The 21,206-nt window shown below is 46.8% G+C and overlaps 2 protein-coding genes across 2 annotated transcripts in view; one reads left to right on the top strand and one right to left on the bottom strand.

The window, feature by feature from the left end:
- The window catches only part of LOC103903098 (THAP domain-containing protein 4-like), a 16,757-nt gene extending 5,279 nt beyond the window's left edge, over nucleotides 1–11,478 (top strand). The window contains 4 exon segments of the mRNA XM_009284240.2: nucleotides 998–1,061; nucleotides 1,063–1,156; nucleotides 1,651–1,755; nucleotides 10,404–11,478. Of these exon segments, the coding sequence (XP_009282515.1) occupies nucleotides 998–1,061; nucleotides 1,063–1,156; nucleotides 1,651–1,755; nucleotides 10,404–10,514 (374 nt within the window). The 3' untranslated portion in view covers nucleotides 10,515–11,478.
- A 3,775-nt stretch (nucleotides 11,479–15,253) lies between these two features.
- Nucleotides 15,254–21,206, bottom strand: part of BOK (BOK, BCL2 family apoptosis regulator) — a 34,377-nt gene continuing 28,424 nt past the window's right edge. Inside the window, exon 7 of the mRNA XM_009284230.1 lies at nucleotides 15,254–16,370. Coding sequence (XP_009282505.1) covers nucleotides 16,245–16,370 — 126 coding nt within the window. The 3' untranslated portion in view covers nucleotides 15,254–16,244. The remainder of the gene's footprint in view (nucleotides 16,371–21,206) is intronic.

Genomic DNA, 21,206 nt, shown 5'->3' with positions numbered 1-21,206 from the left:
TTTCTGGACGCTGCGGGGTGCGGTGGGGGTCAGAGACCGTTGCCTGAAAGTGCTGTTTTGAGAGTCTGATCTGATCCTACAAGGAGGGATGTTCGTGGCGCTCCGCCTCTGTGTGTGTTTGTGAGGTCGGTGAGGGTTCAGTGTTTAAACTTGCCGCTTGTGCAAAAGCCCGCCAAAAAGCTTTTCACAAACTTGGGAAGCTGCAGACAAATAAATGAGTCCATTTTAGTATAAGTGCAAGGGTCTTGGGGGGGGGGGGGGGGGGGGGGGGGGGGGATGTTTTTAAGGGGGGGGGGGGGGGTCTGCTAAGGAGATCCACATGTCCCATTGTGTGTGCTGGGAAAGCCTCTGTGAGCTACTGAACTTGAAGCTGATGGGCTGATGAATGCAATGGTCCTCAACGCTTGTAGGTGCGGTAACATTTTAGTGATGCCATGCTTTGTACCAGGCTAGCAGCTCGTTTGGGGAGCTACCACTGTGTCCAGAACTCCTGCAAAATAGATCTTTTATTCTTTTATTCAGAAAAACATTCAGCCAAACTCAGTCTTGCCTCTTCCATCCACCACTCCCTCCCTGGTGGCACCAGGGCAGAGGAGAAGCTGTGGAAGGAAGGAGCAGCAATAACATCTTCACATCTGATGCTGCATCCACACCAGCTATTGGGAGGCATTACAAAAATCACAGCCAAACTTTGGAATCTATGAGGGCCACCAGATTTATGCACCAAATCAGTATCAGAAATAGGAGTCAGATACCAGTCTTTTGGAAGCTTGTCTCGTGTCTAGTGCGAGACCAAGAGCACATGTGAAGCTAGACCTACTTTCCATGACTGCTCTTAGTTCCCTATCTCCCTTTGTAGTCTGGAGCTGACATAGCCCCAGAAAAGCATTGCTTAGGTGCCTCTTGTTCACCTCCACCCAGCTGTAAGCAGCTCACAGCAAGCTGCAGAGCACAGATCCCTGAACTTTCCTTCTTTGTTCTTTCCTCTCCTGCACAGAGACTCCCCAGCCGAACCCTGTGATGGAGCCTCTGGCCTGGATGCTGGGCACCTGGCCCTCAGACCTTCCCTACAATGAAGCCCTTCCAGGACCTGGAAGAAGTGCACATCTCTTATGTGGGACAGCCCGTGCTCAACTTTTCCTAAGTCCAGAAGTGTGTTGGCAGCAGCTTTTGGATCGGAGCAGGTATGGCTCCAGTGAGATTTGTTGGCTTCACTTTTTTTTTTTTTTAAAGCAATAAAGTAAACAGATTTCATCCACCAGGTGAGAGGATTTGACAAGATCTGGCTGGATGGCCTGATAATTTCATTTTTCTTTAAAACTGCTGATTGTTTGCAGCACTGTTGAAACATGTCCTAGGCTGCACACCTGCAGGCAGCAAAGGCTCGCTAGCCTAAAAGCATGCCCACATACCTGAGCATTTAAAAATTAATTCATACCTTTGTCGTGGAAGAGACATAAATGGACAGAATCAGCAAGGTGTATCCAGACATGGAGATTTTTCTTTTAATCCTGCATTCATTATCTAAGTACTATGAATGATCATGTGTTTAAATAAAATAGCATTTCCTCTGAGACAAGACCAGGCTAAGCACCATGGTTTTTTTTGCAGCACTACAGCATTTTTTGTAACCTGATTCCATGCATCCAGCCAGACACCAGCAAAGCAATGCACTAAAAGTGTAGATTCATCCACGTCAAACCTGACACAAGTAAGGTGGCCACCATCAGTGCCCAGCACCCAGGGAGCAGCCCAGCGTCCTCCTGACCAGTCGGTGCAGCAGTAAAAGCAGTGCTGCGTGAGGAGCAGTGTGATCATTGTTCTCTTAGTGCTGTTTTCAACTTGATATGGAAAATTAACTGGGCTGCTCTAAAGGGTTCATCCCTATATCTCATCAGTGGGTTCAGCATGCCCTTTCTGGCAGTAACAACCTCATGTTCAAAGCCCCACGTTTCCAGGACTAGCTGCATGCCTTTGTCCAGAGCATTTGGCTCAGTAGCTCTCTGGTCACAATAAATCAGAATACCACTCACGGGAGACACAAGGAGGGGTCTCCTCTCCTGAAACGATAGGTTGGTATTTCTAGAAATAGTTTGTAAACCAAAAAAATACTCAGTGTGTAGCAGAAATTGCAATCAAATAGAGGCTGGAGTCTTTGAGATGGCAGATGGTTGGTGACATGCACATCACCTTTGTTGTACCCTACTCTGCTTTCCTGGGAGGAACACACACAGAGAGAGCACTGCCTCTTCCCACTGCTCTTGTGAGTTGGCCACAGTTGACCCTGTGGTGGAAACAGAGAGGTACATGCCTTGGTTCATGAGCTCCTCTGTCTGGCATCATTCTTCTATTGCTAGGGTCACATTTGGCCAGCTGCTCCTTCTAAGGAGGGTCAGATTTAACATTCCACTTAAACTGTTACCAATGTCAACACTCCTTGTATTTGATTCTGCGGTGCAGGGTAGAGCTTGTGGCCCTGGCAAGGTGGGGCTGTGGTGGTTTTAACCCCCACTTGCAGCCTCTCCACCCAGGAGTGTTTGGTGTGACCCATATAGCAGGTTCCCTATTAGAGACCCTGCCTGGGCTGTGGCACTACCAAGAGCCTCCACACGGCTGTGATGGGTGGTTTCTTCTGCTGCAGCCTTGGCAAGACTGAAGAGTAACCTAACTTCAGTGCAGTCCTCTTTTTTTGTCTTCTAAACTAGGAGAATATCCCACTGTCTGGAAGGGGTGCCTTGAATGAGGGTAAAGATTTCATCTGAGTTGCTGCAAGTGAAAGAACTTTCAGACCCAGCTGATGCCCAAGTTTGGATCTAATTACACATTGCCTTCAGGAGCTCTTGGAAATATCGCATAGTGTCCTTGCTTATCTTCTCCGTAACAGTCTTCAGAAGCTATTTTGTGGATTACAAAATGAGGCGGGATTGTTAAAGCAAGAGGTGCCATGCTGAGCCATGCCGAAGAGCTATCCAGCCCAGAACCCATCTCCAGCAGTGGTCAGTGGCAGGTCCTTCGGGAAGAGAATAGGAAAGTCTTGCCTCAATACCCTTGTACAGCAGCTGAGTGCATTTGTCAGTGCTGGTCTTCCGGAACAACTCAAACTTGAGGGAAGGTGCGGTGTCCAGCAGCAGCTCTCCCTGGGACAAGCTTACGCTCGCCTGCCCGTGTGCCGGGAGGTTTAGCTGCTTTGTGGGCAGGAGATCCCCCTATGTCGGGTGTTGCTCTCTTCCGCTGGAGCTCCAGCTGTCTCCAGGCCCTTCCACTTCTGCTCTGCAAACAAGTCCTTCCACTTAATAAACAACTTTTTGGAGTTATTGTTGTATTTTTTGAATAAACTGTGTCTCTGGAAAAATGAAAACAGCAAAATTTCCTGCAGATTGGTTTCCTGTAGGACATATGGGAGCTGCATAAGTCCAAGAACAAGCTCCAACTCCTGGTCTGATCTCATAGCTATAGGAATGTAGTCACACTTTTATAGGCATGTATTTAATTTTTTACTGTTTGGTATGGATTTTTTAATTTTGTTTAGCTTTTTACTGGACTTTGGATCTGGCCTTCAAAGGCAATCATAGCTGTTACTGAGAAACTCTGGCAGACCTTAAAAAAAAATTCCTGAATTTCAGAGATTCTCAAACTTTTCTTGCAGTTTCCCATGGTTGATCAGCAGGATTATCTTGTGCTTCCCTCCTGCTCACTCCCCTCACACAGAGGTCCCTAAGCCTTTGAAAGCTTTGGCAGATGGTTGACTTTGTAGGGCATTCACATTGCTCCCGGTCCTAGTTCCACCGGTGGTGGCTGGTCGGGGCTGGCAGCTCTGATCTTGCTACCAGCTCTGATCCGTGCTGACCGTCCCTGTTATTTCTTCTTCTGCAATAGCAGCTCAGGAGGACACAGCAAAGCCAGTTTTGAGGCATTGCAGACACTTCTTTGCCTCAGATCATTTGTGCATCTGACAAAAGGTCTGGTGAAGAAGGGGTGGCAGAGCCAGCCTGATAAGATCAGCAGCTCCTTGAGGCTCAAAGCTCTGCTAACTTCAAATTGAGGGTCCTAAATTCCCTTTGCAGCATCTGGGTTGAGAAATGTTCTAACCTGGTCAGGGCCAAAGGCAATAAAATAAGTTATGTCTTTTAATTATGGCGTTTTGGTTCTTTACAAATTAAGCAGATTAAAAAAAACTATGCCAGTTGTGTCTTGTTTATGAACAAAACTGCTGCGGAGAAGGTTTCTCTGGGGTTGCACTGTTGGTTTTAAATGAATTGCGCTACAGAGCTTCACCAAAGGCCTTCAAGGCAGCTGGACTCTGCTCACACTGCCAGGTGCCCATCTCCTCTGGGAAGGCTGCCCCAGGTCTTGCCACTGGTGGCTTCTCTCCTCTTCAAATGCAGCTGCCGAAGGGTCTGTTGGAAAGGCAGGAGGAACAACCCTCCTATGGTTTGCATAACCCCGCACAGCAGGAGCAAATCTGCCCTCAGGATTCCTGTCCCTTGCTCATCTAATCACTGGGATGAGTCGTATCAAGCTTCTTTGGAGCAAGAGCTGCAAGTTTTCGTGGCCTGTAGCCTGCCTGGGGTGTCTGACCACAAGGGTCAGGGGTGGAGGGTCCCAAGAGCTCTGCTCTTCTCTCCCGCAGACTGGCCGTGCTGCCCCACCATGGGGATTTTCCAAGCAAATTTAAGGAAGACTAAGGAAGAGTAAGCAGCAAGCAGACAAGCAGTTCTGGACACATTTCTTCAGGATAGCGTGGAATCACACCTACTGAAGGCATGGTGTATCTGGATACTGTTTTTTATTATAATGCTTTTTATTCCCTTTTCCTAACTATAATGGTGCCTATACATGAAGGCTTGCAACAGCCTGGTTGCTTGCGGCAAGCAGAGGTCTGTTGCTGGGCCGGAGCCAGGAAAGCTGGCTGCCACTGCGACGCCACTGCCAGCATCCACATGGCGAGTGGAGGGCACAGCTGGAGGGCACAGCTGGAGCGCCAGCAGCCAGGCATGACATTGTGCTGGCCGAGCGGTGGCAGAGAAAAGCAGGAAGAAAAGCTTTATTAAAAAGTATTACCAAAAGCAGACACGAGTCTGTTCTTGCATCTGCTTTGCTTTCTCAAGCACGCGTTGGCTGGGAAAGCGGGGTGGCTGATATCCGAAGGGCACAAACCCCAGATTTAATTGTGGGTTCAAGTTTTTGTGGATAACGTCGAGGTGGTAGCTCTGCTCCATGGCTTCAATTGCATTCACAAATGCATGCCCATAAATATCTGCAGAAGCAGTGTCCTGAGCCTGGAAAGGCAGCCCAAACTCTGCTTCCTTCTGGTGCACGGATTTTTGCTGTTTTGTTTTCTTTTTCAAGAGCAGCGATGGTGCCTCCTTTATTTAATGGCTTTATTTTTAATGCTTTATAGGACACATCACCAGGGAACCAGAGCTCTTAATTACAAACATTTTAAAAGAAAATGGACCATCTCACTGTGGGTGGGTCTACTCAGCATCACTGCTGCTGCCTGGGAGGCGAAGTAAGAAAGACAACTGCCTGCCTTCCTGCCTTTAGGGTTTTAGGACTGGCTCAGAGAGACCGGAGCTGCACAGATGAGAGTGACGTGTAGGTTCCCAGACTGCTTTTTAAGTCAAATAACATATTTTCAGCAGGTTGAACTATTACTGAAGGAGGAGAAGAAGGTGTCAGGGTTTTTTCCAAACACTCTGTTTATGTTCTCCCAGGAGTGCCTGGAGAACAGGCATGTTTTCAAATGTTTTTACTCTTTTGAGCTGTTTTTCTGTCTTCTGTGCACTGTTGATGTTCCTGCTCCTGGAAAGTAAGGCCAGGAAGTAGGCAGTTGTAAATCCCATTTGTCTGTGCCGTGTATATACACCTCCATCGGGGACTGAGTAATCCCCCGACACGCACTGATGCTGGTGCCTTCCCCAGCACAACTGCGGCATGTGTGAGAGGTCTGCAGGGACATGGCACCAGGCTCTTCCCCAGCTCCGGCCATGGGAAGTGGCATCGGAGGCTGCCCACAGTCTTCCCGGGAGAGGCTGCTGCCCTTTATTGCACCAGGCTTTTAGGGCAGGGTCAGGCAGGTAGCGTTGCCCCCTTAAACGTGCCCATTTTAAGGGGGCAGGTTAAACCCTGCTCTGCTCTCAGCCCCTCGTGCTCTAGCAAAGTCCATGCTCAGGAGCTGTCAGCCAGGTAAAACTTGATTAACAACCCCTCCTGTCATGGGAGAGGCTGCTTGGTCTCATCCCATCCAAAACCCAATACCAATTTGGTTGGTTTAATAGCACAGGTGATTATACCCAAAGTACCTACCCCTCATCAGAGAGCCCTTTGCTTGCCTTCGAGTTCGAGGCGCTCGGCAAACCCAGCACACGGTACCGGGCAGGAGGAAGACAGAAGAGCTGGTTTTTCAGCATCACCCAGAAGCTTAACACAGCCATTTTCCCGCAGCACGTCCCACCTTCTCGTGAACCTCACACCTCCTCTGCATGGCAATACACGGTGGAGCAAGCAGCTCCCTCAAAGCACCCAGGAGAGATGTTTTTTTGTAGAGGGCGGGGACAGTAAATTGGCATGGAGGAGCTGACACACATTTATACACAGGCTTAACCTGAGAGGCTATTTCGTGCTATTGTTGTTGCATGAGATTGCTGCACTGGTGTCCTGTGTGATGCTCCCCTGCATTCTAAGGCTCGTGTCCTGCGGTGTTGCTGAACCCTGATTCCTCCATGCAGTTCTGTGCCTGCCACTGACTCACTGCAGCCACAGCTTCATCTAGTCTTCGTCACACAGCATAACTGTAGAGTAAGGACAGTTTCTCTGCTAGAAATTGTTCCCTAGTTGCTGAGAAATTCCTGGGATTTTTTTTTTTTTTTTTTTGCCAGCTTTGGCCCAGTTGTCTTTTGGTTGTCTCCCAGTGCCACCAGTGAGTGACAGCATGTTCTCATTCTCCTCTGAACAGCTTCGCCATGTGCCTGGTCCGACCCCTCTGTCTGAGGCTCCCAGCTGCCCAAGGGATGTGCAAAGCCAGACAGACCCATGTAGCCTGGCACTGAGAGCCTGGGGTGGATATTCATAATTTTTTTCCCAAGAGTTTAAAGCCAGCATTGTGTTTAAGTCAGATAAGGTGGGGGACACAGAAAGCAATTGGCTCATGCTTAGAGGTTGTTGTCCCCCGTTGGCATCCGTGTGGCAGCCAGCCGCCACAGCATCTCAGGCGTGCTGCCTGCCTGTAGCACCCGCACTGCCCAGGAGCCCCTACCCAGCCCGAAGCCAGCACCCTGAGCACTGAGCCCACGGGGAAGGGCCTCTCTCTACAAATGGGGTCAGGCTGGGAACGATGCACCCTGCAAAGGCAGAGGCCAGCTATGCTGTCCTGTTTGATCCCTTGGAGGGGTTGGGTCTTTTGTACAACGTCAGTTGTAGGACATTAAATCATCCTGTTCGCTCCCTTAGTGCCCCTTTCTTCCTTCAGTGTTTGGTTTTTGTTCATGGGATGAGAGCAGTTCAGCACTACCAGTGGTAATGGGTCAGGGTGGGCCATGTGGAAACCATGGCACCATGAAATAATTTCAGCATGAGTTTAACGTAAGTGCATTTTGAGTTCTTTTTTAATGTGCCTTTTCCTGTGTAGCTAGTTCATCACTAGTCACTGAAAAAGCCAGGAAATGCTGCAGAAAACAGCATTTGCATGCAATCCTGCTCCTCCTGGCTGCTGCCCCCACAGCCCTCCGCACACCCACACAGCCTCGGCTGCTCCAGCGCAGGCTGGCACACTGGCAGTCCTACAGTTACCAGCAACACACACAGCGCTGCCTTGCAGCCCTGCTGAGACACGAGCCAGAGGCCAGCCACAGCTGGGGGAGACTGGGAAAAAGATTGCAAGCACAGGAAGACCTCCTGTTCTCCAGCTGCCACAGCTACCTCTCAAAATGTTTCCTTGAGACAAGGTGCCCACTATTTCACTCCTTCAAAGCCTGAGGACATCACTGTCCTTGGAGAATTTGCTGAAGTAAATTGGAAGCACTTTGCTAAATCTTTTAAGTGAAAGATAGCAGGATTAAATTCCACTTTTGATATAATCCTCAACCCTATCTTCAAGGGAAGTGCAGCATTGCCTCGAGCCCCGGCTGGTGCCTCCGTGCTGAATCACTCTGATCCCAATGTAAATAAAGCTCTTTGAAAAAGGGCAAATGTTTTCTTAGCTGCTCTTCTTCTCTTCAAAAGAGGGGCTGATTGAAATTTTTATGTCTGCAGACATAAATATATGCAGTCAACAAATGCTTCTTAGTAAGAAGCTATCTTCACAAGATAACTGGTTTTTGGAAAGTACATTGTGAATCCACGGGACACTCCTGGACCACACTGCTCTCCTTACAGCTTTCCCTTCTCCTTTCCTTCAGTGCTTTACATTTTATGAACTCCTAAATAGGCTGATTTAAGTCACTGTAAATTAATCTTAGCACGTTGTCAGTTCAGGCTCCTGGTGTCCCTAAGACTTTGTTTCTGCTCAGCCTTGGAGCTGTGTTTGCCCCAGGAGGCAGCAAATATAAACAGCCCCTTGGCACGACATGCAGCAATGATCTGAAGGACCAAAGCGCTGAGGTGGGTGCCAACCTGCCTTCTCACTGCAGTGGCTGCTCGGGGAGCTGTTGTGCCCTTACCCATCACCCAATGATTATATGCTCCTCCTCCAGCTCCAGCTCTGAAACTAGAGCTGAAGCCTAAAACCGACAGGGCAACCTTTCTGCCAGCTCTGATGGCAGGCTAAGTGCAGACTTAGTACATGTGCTAAGCTCAGGACTGAACGCTATGAACCCCAGCCCAGCTCTCCTCCACTTTGGAAATTGTAGAAACAAGACTTGAGCATTCACTCACACAAGTTCAACATTTTCCAACCTAAGAGGGCAAGTTCGTGCCACCCTGAGTCCTTGTGCGGCACAGACTTGCAGCCTGCCCACATGGAAGGATGGGGATAATGTTGCCTGTTAATCCCTCTCAATGGACGGCAGTGCTCTTCCCTCCTGCTTTGGGGCTGAATCCCCGCCTGGCTGCAGGCACAACCTCAGGCTCAAGCCCACTCTTGCCAGACACTCTTACCACAACGCCTTACCCTGGCACAGCTTGGCAGCTTGAGGAGAGCCTGGCTGGTTTTGAAGGCTGTCTTGAGAATGTCACCTAGTACAGAGCATCTCCCTGAGCTTCCAGCCAGCCCTGAGCCGGTCACTTTGGAGGCCAGGCTGTCCCATCCAGCTTGGATGCTGGCCTGCCAACTGCAGCAGCAATATTACCGTGACTTTTACCCCCTTTTACACGGCCTTCACAGCACCAGACATGTAACTATTGCATGGCAGCTCACTGTAGCAAAAATTAATGTGCTTAGCAGAGATGTCCCACTCAGCTTCCCCACTCCAACCAGTCATCATCCCTACAGAAAACCTCAAGTCCGTGAATGCAATGTCAAAATAACACAGGACACACTACTAACTTTTTTTTTTTTTAATTAAACTGCTTAAATTTAGGCAAAGCTACTGTGCAGTTTTTCCAGTCTTCCCACTGATGTGCTGCAAGGTTTGGGAAGGATGTCTCATAATTTAGATCTAGCTAGTTACAGACTCCAGTACATTTATTGCTTGTAATAATATACAGCCTTGGCTTCACTTTGTGAATCCATTGCTCTCCCTCAGAGACAAAATGTTAGATTGAACGTGTAAGTATTTTTAGTAATGCTGCTCTCCTCCAGTTAAGCCATAAAAATCAAGGGCACAGACATTCAAAGTATCTTTTCCCAGCCTCAAGTGATCTACCATCAGCCACAAATCACAGACTCACAGCATCCATCAGCCTGGTGAGTACCAAAGGGAAACAACGGCGTGTACCCAAACCCTTTCAGGAGGCAGGAGAGGCTCTGAACACAACACAACACTTTTGGGGTTGTTTGCTCCCTTTCAAATGCCAATCGTGCTTTCTCCTTTTCTACCCTGTATAAATGCATGCTGTCAGCCGTAATAAGAGGGAAAATATGCCAGGCAATGGGGCCATCGCTGTGAGTATGATGCTGTTCAGGATAACACCAACTCTGCCGTAGTACCAGGCATTTTTTTCTCTGGGAGAAAAAACAACCTGCTGGGTCAGATGGCCATGGGGGTCAGACACCTCTTCCCAGGAGCTCTGGCAGCAAACCTACACTTAAAGCATTATCAGGCAAAGCCTGACAGCACAGGCAAGGGATTTTTGCTGGCAGGAGCTTGCCAGACTTAAGAAGGGCAGTATGGCCATCTCCTGGCTGAGGAACTGAGAGCAAAGTATGTTCTAGCAGCTTACCGGTGATTTAGTTTTTCTTTTGAAGTGCCAAGGAGCTCAAAATAAAAGGCTTAGCTTTTTTTTTTTTTTAATCCCCTTCTTAGATTACCAGAAAATCCACACTCAATTCTGGTGGGAAACGGGAACAAACTGTCCCTGTGGCAGACACTGTGCAGCTCCCGACTCACACCTCCACGTTAGGAGCAAAAAGGTGACACCCTGATGCTGAGAGGGCTTCAAGTTCAACCTTCGGGTTGCTTTATGTTACCTGGACAGCATCACAGAGCATTAGGAGAACGGATCTGCATTGCAGGGACCAGCTGAGGGAACTCCAGCTGCTGCCTAATGAAAGTCAGGCAAGATACTGTGAGGGAGCACCTGGGCTGCAGGACAGAGCGAGCTATTGCAGGGCCTGATCCTGCCAAGGGGCCAGTCCTCTCAGCTCCCATCAGATTAGTGACGATGAAGGTAACCAGTACTGCCTATAGTCCTCTAAAGTCCAAACCAGTTGCCCTTCAGTTGACTGAAGCCCAGTGCGAGTCATGTTCCAGCAGGGGATGGGTGTGTTCTGGAGGTAGAAAACACACCTTATCTTGCTTAAATGCAGAGCTTAAGAAAAGTTCGAGTAAAGGTCTTGAGATAGAGCCAGAAGTGGAAATTTTAAACAACAGGGGATTGATCTCTTTAGTGCTTTTTTTCTGAGCTTAGCTTCACAATTCAGTATTTGACATAAGTAGAGATGTATCAAGTCTTCCTGCGGTGATGGAGAAGACAAGCTCTAGTGCTGTCTGCTGGTCTATGGGCAGAAAAGAGATGAAGTTTCTTCTGAGCTAAAGCTCTGAAATGTTTGTAAGGAAGCTGGAAATTCCCTTCCCAACACTTCCTGCCCCCCCCCTCCGTGAGAGGGGAAGTTTTTTTTTTTCATCTGACCTTGCCTGGATATGGACTGCATGTCATGTGATTGACTCAGGAGCACTCTATTTCCCACAGACTCTGCCTGAACATGCAATGGACTTCCAGGTTCTGGGTGACGGTGTAAAGTTCAACCAAGGATCACTCTGTTTAGCTGTGCTAGAGGCTTATAATCCCAGTGGGTCAAAATGTTTAGTTGAAGAGGTTACAGGCTTTTCTGAGGGACTATTTAAACTCCATCTGTCAAACCACTTGCATAGAAGAAATTTATAGACTCTGCCAGCAGTACATTAAATTGCTGTTTTCTTGTCTTTAATTTGGTACCATACATTGTTTTCACATAGCCCTAAGAGAATAACTAATCTGTGGCAAATTTATGACTATAAATATTATAAATACTAGATTTAAAAAAACAACAACAGTAAAGAAATTCAAGGAGCCACACATTGATGAGAGCCACATCAAGTAGGCTCTTGGCAAAGCCGTCGGAATGCCTTAAGGGCATCTTTTCAGAAAGCCGTCTAAGGGACTTAAAACCTGCTTCATATTCAATTTAACTGTGCACAAAAAACGCACTTGCAGACTTTGCACATTAAAAGGAGGATAAAAAAAATAGGCAGAGCATTTTCTCAGGGTCTAAACAGCAAGTTTGAAAATGAGGAAATTGAAATTTTCCAGGAAACCTCAATGTCACTCCCTGACACTATTGTTCCGTACTTCAGTATATAATACAGATGCAAGTCTGATAAATTAAGGGCTTCACAGATTGTTTTCTTTCCATTTACAGGAGAAAAGGCAGTGCAGGAACACAAGTGACATCTGCTGCGAGATTGAGACGACTTCAGTTTCTCTAGTTGCTTTGAAGAGGTGAACACACTGCCAATGTTTGACAAGGGAGAGGTATAAGTAAGGCTGCGGTTGAAGCAATGTTAGGTCTAGGACACGATAAGCATTGCTCAAATGCCCGTCATTGAAATACCAAAGCCGAGACAGCTTTTCTGCTCCCTACCTTTTTGATAAAGCAAATATTTCTGTTGACTGAATGTAGGTCTATTACAAAGAAACTGAGAATGAAGACGGCACCGGGGCGGGGGTGTGGGATAATCCTTACTGGAGTGAGTTTTTCTATGAACAAAGGAGTGCTGAAGCTCAGGCTCCTGCAGGCTCAACTCTCTGACCTTGACATTCCCTGCAGTAATAACGCACAAGCTGCTCTCATCTGCAAAATACTCCACATCCACTAAAATATTTAAGATGCCATTTTCCCATTTTCAGCCCTTTCTCCCTCCTCCCACTACTCCCTAGACATCTCCCATACCTCCACCCGGCCCCCACTGCAAAAGCCTCACCTTCCCCCTATACCCCCAGCCTGTTCTGGTGTGACAGCAAGGCAGGAGACAGCAAAAGCTTGGCTGGATTTTACGTGTGCCAAGCGGCTGCTGCCTAACTGGATGAACAGCAGCCACGTTTCCCGGTGCGAAAAGGAGGTCTGTCCCCTGCCCCTGTGGTGACTGCTGCCCTTTAGCAAAAGGAGATGAAATTGGGCAGTGGACTGAAAGGTGACTGGGGACAGGGAGCAACCCCACAAGACAGTGTGTGCATAGATAAGTCTCACTTAGAACATTCAATGTGAGCAAAACAGCTTAAAAAAAATGAAGGCAACTTTCACTACAAGGAATTTTCTCAAGCAGATAATTGGAAACACTGGGGGGGGCCGGAAAATGTGAGATGGCTAGCTTGGGGGTTTTCATTTCTTGATGCTGGAAGAGGAACAACAGCCAGGCTTTCAATATGAAGAAGCGTAATAGTACTAACCTTGGTACTTACATTCTTGGTTTTCTTTAACAGCTAATAAATTAGACACACTCCTAGGACCATCACCAATCATATAAAAGGAAAATGTTTATTGGGGTGATAAACGACCAACCCTGATGGTACCAATCCAGGTAGGATTGGCCAGAGAAGAGGGAAAGAAAAAAATCACAGAGCCACAGAACTACTGAGATTATAAAGGACCTCTGGAAGTACTCTGAAATACCTAAATACTACAACTAAAACTGAACGCAACATAAATACTTGGCTGAATCAGGCTAAAGACTGTTGCTTGCCAAAAGCACAGCGGTGCGCACAATGCTGTTTGCTGTTTATTTTGGTAGCAAGACTAGTGCCAATGTGGTTATTGTAGAAGGAGTGAGAAGGGTAAGAGTATCACCCTGGTTTAGCACTAAGTGCAAGACAAGCAGCCCACTGTTCAGCTCTGGTACATATGTTGCAGGGACTAGCAAATGCAACAAGACAGACGAAAGCCAGAGAAGCTGAAACCTATTTGTGGGGAGCTCCACCACCTCTTCATTATCGGCAGTATCCAGACTGAGTCTTTGTCTGCCTGCCTGTGTAACCCCCTTCCCACCCACACACATTCCTTTCCAGCAATGCTGCTTTATTTGGCTTATCATTATCTTTTTATTAAATCCACTTAATTGATGCATTTAACTCTATATGTTCCTTAACAGGCCCTCTGATATCACTTGTTTACTGAAAAAGCAGTCATAGCCTTAAGTATTACATTTCAAAACAGCATCTAAATTGAGAAAGGTCTTGACAGTCCCAGTGTTCGACTGTGCTAGCTCCATTAACTCACATACACTTCACAAAAACACTAGGCATGATAAGGCAAGCTGTACTTCACAAGCTGCGAAACTGTCCAAGTCAAAGACATTGGACAAAGATATTTCCAGAAATCCAAAGTCTACTTTTTCATAAGCTCCTTTAACACAACGAAGCTGCATCCCCCTGCAATGAACTATAGGGCTTTTACTGCATCTATTGCAGATCAGAGGGGATCCTCTCTGTGCTGCTCAAAGTGTGATTAGTTTAGTTCACCACGTACGCTATACCTGGTCTAAGTTTCCATAGCCAGATCTGTCAGGAATTAAGGAAGAAAATCCCAAGTGGGAGAGTTGCCAGAAAAACCCCTAATGCCGATATAATTATGTCAGGAAGAAAAAAAAAATTCCTTTGGCAATTTGATTTTATTTGGGGAACTGCTGCAAGCTTTACACACACAAAAACGCACCAACCTCAGGGCACCATCAGCTGCATCCACACTGGGAACTTCGTCAGTATAACCCTCCCCAACTTTTAATAGTGTAGCCAAAGTCTGCCTAGACACTGTCAAAGGCAGCATGCAGCTTCGATATGGAACAGGAGGCTTTCTCCTTCTTGGTGAGTGTTTTTGTTGGGCAACTGGGGACAGGGGGCAGTTGTCTTTTAAGGGTTTTGCTCCACAAGAACTAGTAGTACTTTACTACTGGAAAAGTACTAGTAGACTGAGCTGGTAAAGCACCCTTCACTGCGGGTGTAGTACTACGGGTAAAGCTGGGCCCGGTACCCATACGTCAAGGTATCAGCAGAAGTGCAAAAGGCTAGACCAGTCAAAAGCAGTACTATGCAAGGGTATAACCACCTACATATGCTCTGCCAGAGGTTCTGTTGGTCAGAGCACAGCACTACTGACTGCTAGCAGAAACCTGTCACACAGATATAACCAAAAAGTGAAGGCTTTGCTTTATTCTTAAACCCATTTGTAACTTCTGGACGGAAACAGTAAAGCCCTTCTAAACACAGGGTGTGGGAGGGAAATTGGGGGGAAAAAAAAACCCAGCAAAAACTCCTGTAATGCCACGTGTTCTTAATCCAGAACAGTGTTTTTCTGCAACACCACATTCTTGGGAGCAAGGCACCGAGCAGGGTGTCTCCCACAAGGCTTTGGCAGAGAAGAGGCTCCACAGCCTTCCCCTGCCAATGGCAGTGAGGCCCTGCTTCTGTCGGTGAAAACAGCACATTTCTGACATGGTAACAACATGGGTTAAATTCCTAGCATGAACCAGGCGAGCTGTAGTTTTAACACGTTAACATGTTCTACCAGGGGAAAAGCTGAAGTATTTTTAGCATAGCCTGAGTGTTTGTCTCTGCACTGTTCTGGCCTTTTTTGGAATTTTTAACTCTGGAAACAAATACAATACCCTTTGCAATACTGAAACACCACCTATTTTCTTTTATTGTTTGCCACAAAGACGACTGCGAGTTGTACTTCCGAAGACATTAAAGGAGAAACATAAAGCAACTACTTTTGACACAGCTTTCCCCCTTCACAACACCAGACAGTTCACCTACTGTTCCCCTAATTCCTGCCCATGCCCCCCAGCCTTTACTACTTACATGCTTAGCTCTGATGAAATCTCAGTGGAGAAAACATTTTTCTTCATTATGAAATTCAATCCCGAGTTGTTGCTTGAAGGCATTGCCCCTCGCTCTCCTGTTTGAAACAGCGTGAGCGCAGTAAGAGGGGTCAACAAAATACACTTGCAAACTGCATCACATGCAACTGCCCTCACACAGCCACTCAGTCTGATTTCCAAGATAAGTCAGGGAAAAGCATCTGATGACAGTATGTTTGTTTTTATCATGTTAAAAACCCACAGCTGCATTATCCCCTCCACCATGCTGGGGGCAGAGCCCAGCAAGTCAGAGTTTAGTATAAAGGAGGAGGTGGAGTTTAAGCACAAAGGTGACAAGAATCAACGCAAGGTGAGTCTGAGGACTAAAAGGGGAATCACATGGAGCAAAGGAGGGACTCTCCCCCTCTCCTATTTTCTATCCCATTTCAAATAATATCCCCTTCCTCCTCACCTCTGTCTGGCATTAGCATAAGCATGCAACACAGCTGTAAGGAACTGACAGTCCACGCTCCACACAGCTGAAATCAGCATGCCCAGGGACTGGCAACGTCCAGGCCACACACACAAGTCACCCAGGAAAACAAGACTCTTGAAAGGATTAATGGTGAGAGAGGCTCCTGTGGCTGCAAAAAGGAGACTGTTGTTGATCATCTGCTCCCAGCTGAAGGGAGAGGAGAACAAGCCTTTCGTTCGTCCTGGTTCTTCTCTTCCTCCTCTTCAGAGATTGCCATTACCACTGCTTCTGGAGCGGGGAGAAGATGGGGTAGGGCAGCTGCACTTGGTGACTCAGATTCATCTCTCAGGCAGCAGGACAAAGAAGATAGCCTTGAGGAAGTGACCAAAGCTGCAAACAGCGGCCACAAGCCAGTGGGAGCGAAGGCTGGGGTCAGTATTCACCACGCATTTTGTGATGTCTGCCTAATGAGGAGGGAACAGAGGTCAGAGAGAGATATGCCCAGAACCACACCAGCCACTGCTGCAGACTCTCCCGGCCCCACAACCCCCGGCACTGTGCCACCACTGCTGCAGCACCATTTCCCCCCCCCCCCCCCAGCCACAAATGCTTGCTCTGACACTTCCACACACTGCAAGTTATTAAATCAGGCTCAAGAGCTCTGCGAAATACACTTTCTGCATTCTGCATCAACAAGGCGAAGTATCCCCCTTTCAGCCACCCCTGGGGAAAGAAATGCTACAGGAAGATTGTCAAGCATTTTCCATTTTGAATAGCTAAATAAAAAACTTTCTTCCCCTTTTCAAAAGAGCTAGGAAGCCTTGGCAATATCAGCATTCTCATCCTTTTCTGTAAAGCAAGATGTTTCCCAGAGGTTGTCCTGTTTATTATCGGCTCAAGTTGCTTGCACTTTTTCTCTTGCCTTAATGTTTTATTTGGAACTCATTCAAGCAAGCCAACCCCCAATTTAAATCTAAAGCAATGCAAGCTTTGTTTGTCAAAATATGTATGCTGGCAGAGATGCCTCCCAGACGCGTGGGCCAGATTTAAAGATCGCTTGGGCAGCTGGTTTCAAGTATTAACAAGAATAGAAGCTGGCCTGCAATGAATAAAAAATAACAACAATCCAGCAAATTCATGAAGACAGGATCTCAGCTAGCAATGGAAGGAGAAGGTGGAAAATATCTGGAGGGTAAAGAGAACAGGACAGAGCTAGATAGAAAATTGCATCAAATTAAAGTTCTGCCAGCAATATAATTGAGTTTGTGGTTAAACTTCAGCCTAGCACAAGGAGATAGGGACTATAGTTCTGTAACAGAGGGAGCACCATTCGCACATCAACTTGACACGGTTTTCAGAAACAGCTTTTGGGTGGCAAATGTGAAGAAGAATCAGGTCACAAGGAGGACAAATATTCATCAGCCCCAAAAGCTTTTTCTTCACAAGCTTAGCTTAGCAGTCTTCCAAGTTTGCCTTCTGACACAAGTCTCTCATTGACCAAGCAGAGGGAAGTCAGACTCTCAACCCTGAGATGTTCCTCCTGTAAAATGGGACACGAGAGCTGCTGAATACTCCAATGATCTTTTCCAGTATTTCTGCCTGCGTTCAAGACATGGGTGAGCCTTGCCTGACCGACCTTGGTAATAATTAGAAGAAAACAAAAGGGGGACTGAAGGGACAAATCCCTGTGTCCGGTTAGCGAGTACAGCTGCACTGACCGACTCTACTGTCACCTACAGACCAAAGGTCTGTTGACGGCAGCCTCAACAGCCTCCCACGCAGTTCCAGCAGTTCCTCCCTCACAAGGAAGTCTGAAAGGCTAGCATGCTGAATCACCCCGCACTGCTGTTCTCCAGGGAGCATTAGGAGATGCTGAGCCCATGAATAACTGACTAGTAGAGATTGCAGGAGGAATGAATACAGGCATGCAAGGATGGGAAGAAACAGTATGACAGGGGGAAGCTGAATTAGCACATGGGATTCTCCTGAGGCTGAACACCAAGGTGTGGAAATGCTGCTGCCTATAGCTACAAAAGCACAAGCAAACATAGCAAGCAGCCAAGACTGCAGCATCTTCTGTTATGTGCTATGTAGTGCCAGTGGTTATAGGTACTTTATCTGTATTGTGGAGGAAAGTTAAAATGGGTCTGCCTAAATGCTTTCAGTGAAGGCCTAGCAAACTCACCCTATTTGCATTTGAAAAAAGTCTGAACTGATTCAGCCTGTCCAGTTTTAGGGACTGGCACGCTGTCATATTTAAAACACAGCTGTGTCAAGCTGTCTCTTTAGTCAAGAGAAGTCATGATGTGCAGGTACCTGTCTGAGCATGTATTCAGATGTTAGGGTAGCTGATCAATAAGAAACCTAAGCTCTGAAGGGTTTTAGTGCCTCATGTGAACCAGTACAAGGCCCAAATATGCACACCAGGTTGATTATAGCTGCAGAGAGTTAACTTCCAGATGAGAAAGTGTGAACTCCTTAAAGCTGTGCTATGCCCTACCAAAGGCAATGACCTCACTGCGGCTAATCAAGAGGAGCTGCAGTCAGAAGCACTTACAAATTTGTATGGTGCTTGCTTAGATAAACAAAATTACTCAGCTGTTTAACAATTGCCTTAGCTGTTATCATCCAAATAAAACATACTTGATAAGGCACTGGAATTGAAAATTTCAAAGCTACTTAATAAAACAGGTCTTTGAGTCTTGTGAGACACTGAAACTGTTGTTATGGCAATTTGATCTTTGCCTGTTAATTATTCAGACAAGTTCAAGTCACATGCTCTTCTTTGTAGTAAATGTATGTAACAGCTGCTAAAAAAAGAATCATCTTTCTATTCTACTGTAAAGCCACTACTGAGGCTGCAAACTCTCCCCAGGGAGAGATGATGCCTCAAAGGGTTAAACATTTCTTGTTTCTCCTAAGAGGTTTGTTATGGGTTGGGCTTTGGGGGGTAGGGTTTTTCTCCACCTTATGGAAGCAGTATGGGAACCTACTGCTGAGTGGAGACTTTCAAATGCCTTTCCAAGGTCTCCATGGTGGCTTTTCTGAAACAGCTCGGAGCACAGTACTTCCTCTTGGCAGCCTCAACCTGAGCCGATGTGTAAGAGACAGGGGCCATGTGCACAGGGGAAACAAGGACTCCATGCCAAGACAAACTAACAACCAGCTAGGTCAGGCAGCAGATGAAAGGGTCCCCACTACAGAGCTGTTTTGTCTGGCTCATTTGTGAACAAGGCTGGGAAATTTCATGGTGCAGTGCCTAGATCAAGAGGAAGAACATTCAGGGAAGCACAGCACAAGATGGCAAGAGGATTAGCAGCCTTTCCGCAGGCTGAAGGAACCACTCATTTCTAGAGGGAAAATATCTCCTTGTTGCAGCCCAAAATTGCCGATAAGGGTACTGGAGACAGGCTGTAATCAGCACAACCCAGCAGCTTTCACAGTTGTTTTGTTTGATCAGGGGCAGTGAGATTGGCTTCCCTTTCTTAGGGCCAGATCCCAAGAGCAAGCAGCGTAGGTTCAGCAACTCCAATAGAAATGTGCTGGCCATCTAAAGAGGAATGATCGGCAGAAGGAGCTAGCAGCGGACAGGACTTATCTCCTCAGCTGCAAAGAACGACTTCTGGTCTGGGGATGGGTTTTGCAGCTTGTTTGCTATGCAACAAACTTTCCAAAAAGATCCATTTGGAACTATCAAAACACCCTGTTTTGAACTCTAATAATATAATACAAAAATTAAAACAAGATGCTAACTTATCAGAACATGCATGTTTTACCAAAACAAAGAAAATATTAGTTGGAACTAGGAGGAGACATGTTCCTATGCAACATTTCAATTTTAATGAAACTGGATTTTTTCCAAAGGAAAAATTGTTTCAGAGAATACATTTCAACCAGCTCTACAGGTACCCAGTTAAAGCAAGCCTCAAATGATACTGAGGCAGGGATTTTACAGGCAGGAACGCACCGTTCTTAATCAGTCGCTTTCCCAGGACATCCTCTTTACCTACCTTGGCACAATTATTTGTGCAGACACAAGATGAAAAAGATCAGGGCATTCAAATCAAAGGTTACTTTTCAGCCCAACCAAACAGTTCCCTGACTCAGTTGGCCTCAAGATCACACATTTTTAGAGAGGGCAGGGATGATTAAGGTGGCAATGACACTTAGTAAATGCAAGGGATCCAAAATCAGAACAACGCTACTTTTCCAGTTGCCCTTCATCAAAAAGATGCCTTCACTCCTGGAGAAACTAGGTGACTGAATCAGCTACAGTCACACTTGGGAAGTCTCAGCACAGAGGAACAATGATCAGCTTGGAAAAAGACATCCCCTTCTCTGTGGGTCTGTGCGGGGTGGGAAGCCTGACCATTTCTTGATGGCTCAGGAATAAATATCACCTCTTGGAAAGGAGGGAATTTGCCACTGTGGCTCGGTCTGGAAAGAGTGCATGCCTTAGGAACAAGATGTCCCATGAGCTCAGTGGTGTCATATGGCAACATTTTGCTCCAGGCAGCATCTGCCATGCAGTACACCAAAGTGCTTTTGGCTGTATCGCTCCAAGGAGTCTATATACGTGCCAGAAAGGCACTGAGACCCTGGTACCTATGTACATCACCCAGCTACCAACCGCTAACGTAGCCAACCAGTCACCTCTGTCTCCTGGGGAGGTCACTAGAAAGGTGTCTGGCTATTCCACAGCACCAAAGTAAAGTTCTTACTCTGAACCATCCTCCACAGGAGCACTGTATTTCCTGTTGCATATAGAGAGAACCAAAGAGATCAGATCCTTAAAACCATACGATATGGAGCCACACTCAAACGCAGAGCAGCACCGTGCCTTACCCACAGTCTCAGAGCAGGTCAGTGACAGAGCCACAAGCCCTCCCACTGTCAATGGGTGTTAGTGCCATGTGCCAGTGTATGTGTAGTGCCCTTCAAAGCATAAGCACACTACAATTTGAGCTACATCAGAAGTTATTAATGGAGCATCATCAAGGTAAAGTCAGGGAATGGCACAAACTACCAGGTTTTAATATCCCTCTAAAATTCCTTACAGTGTCAAGTCACATTAATATACTAAGCTTTTACTTGGGGAACTGTGGGGCAGGTGAAAGGGGAATTAAGTTGGCAGGCCTCATTTTCTTCAGTTTCTAGAAAACAGCTGCCCAAGAGAATGATGCATATTTACAGTCTCCCACTATGACTGGCTGGCAGCTCCAGAGATGTTCAGGTCAGGAACAGAAGAGGCCCTGGTGGGTCAGGATTGAATTAGTCTGGCACAGCTATGCAGGAAGCTG

The sequence above is a fragment of the Aptenodytes forsteri genome, unplaced genomic scaffold (genome assembly GCF_000699145.1).
Source record: "Aptenodytes forsteri isolate BGI_AS27 unplaced genomic scaffold, ASM69914v1 Scaffold647, whole genome shotgun sequence".
NCBI classification, from domain to species: Eukaryota; Metazoa; Chordata; class Aves; order Sphenisciformes; family Spheniscidae; genus Aptenodytes; species Aptenodytes forsteri.
This window is presented reverse-complemented; position numbering and strand designations above follow the sequence as displayed.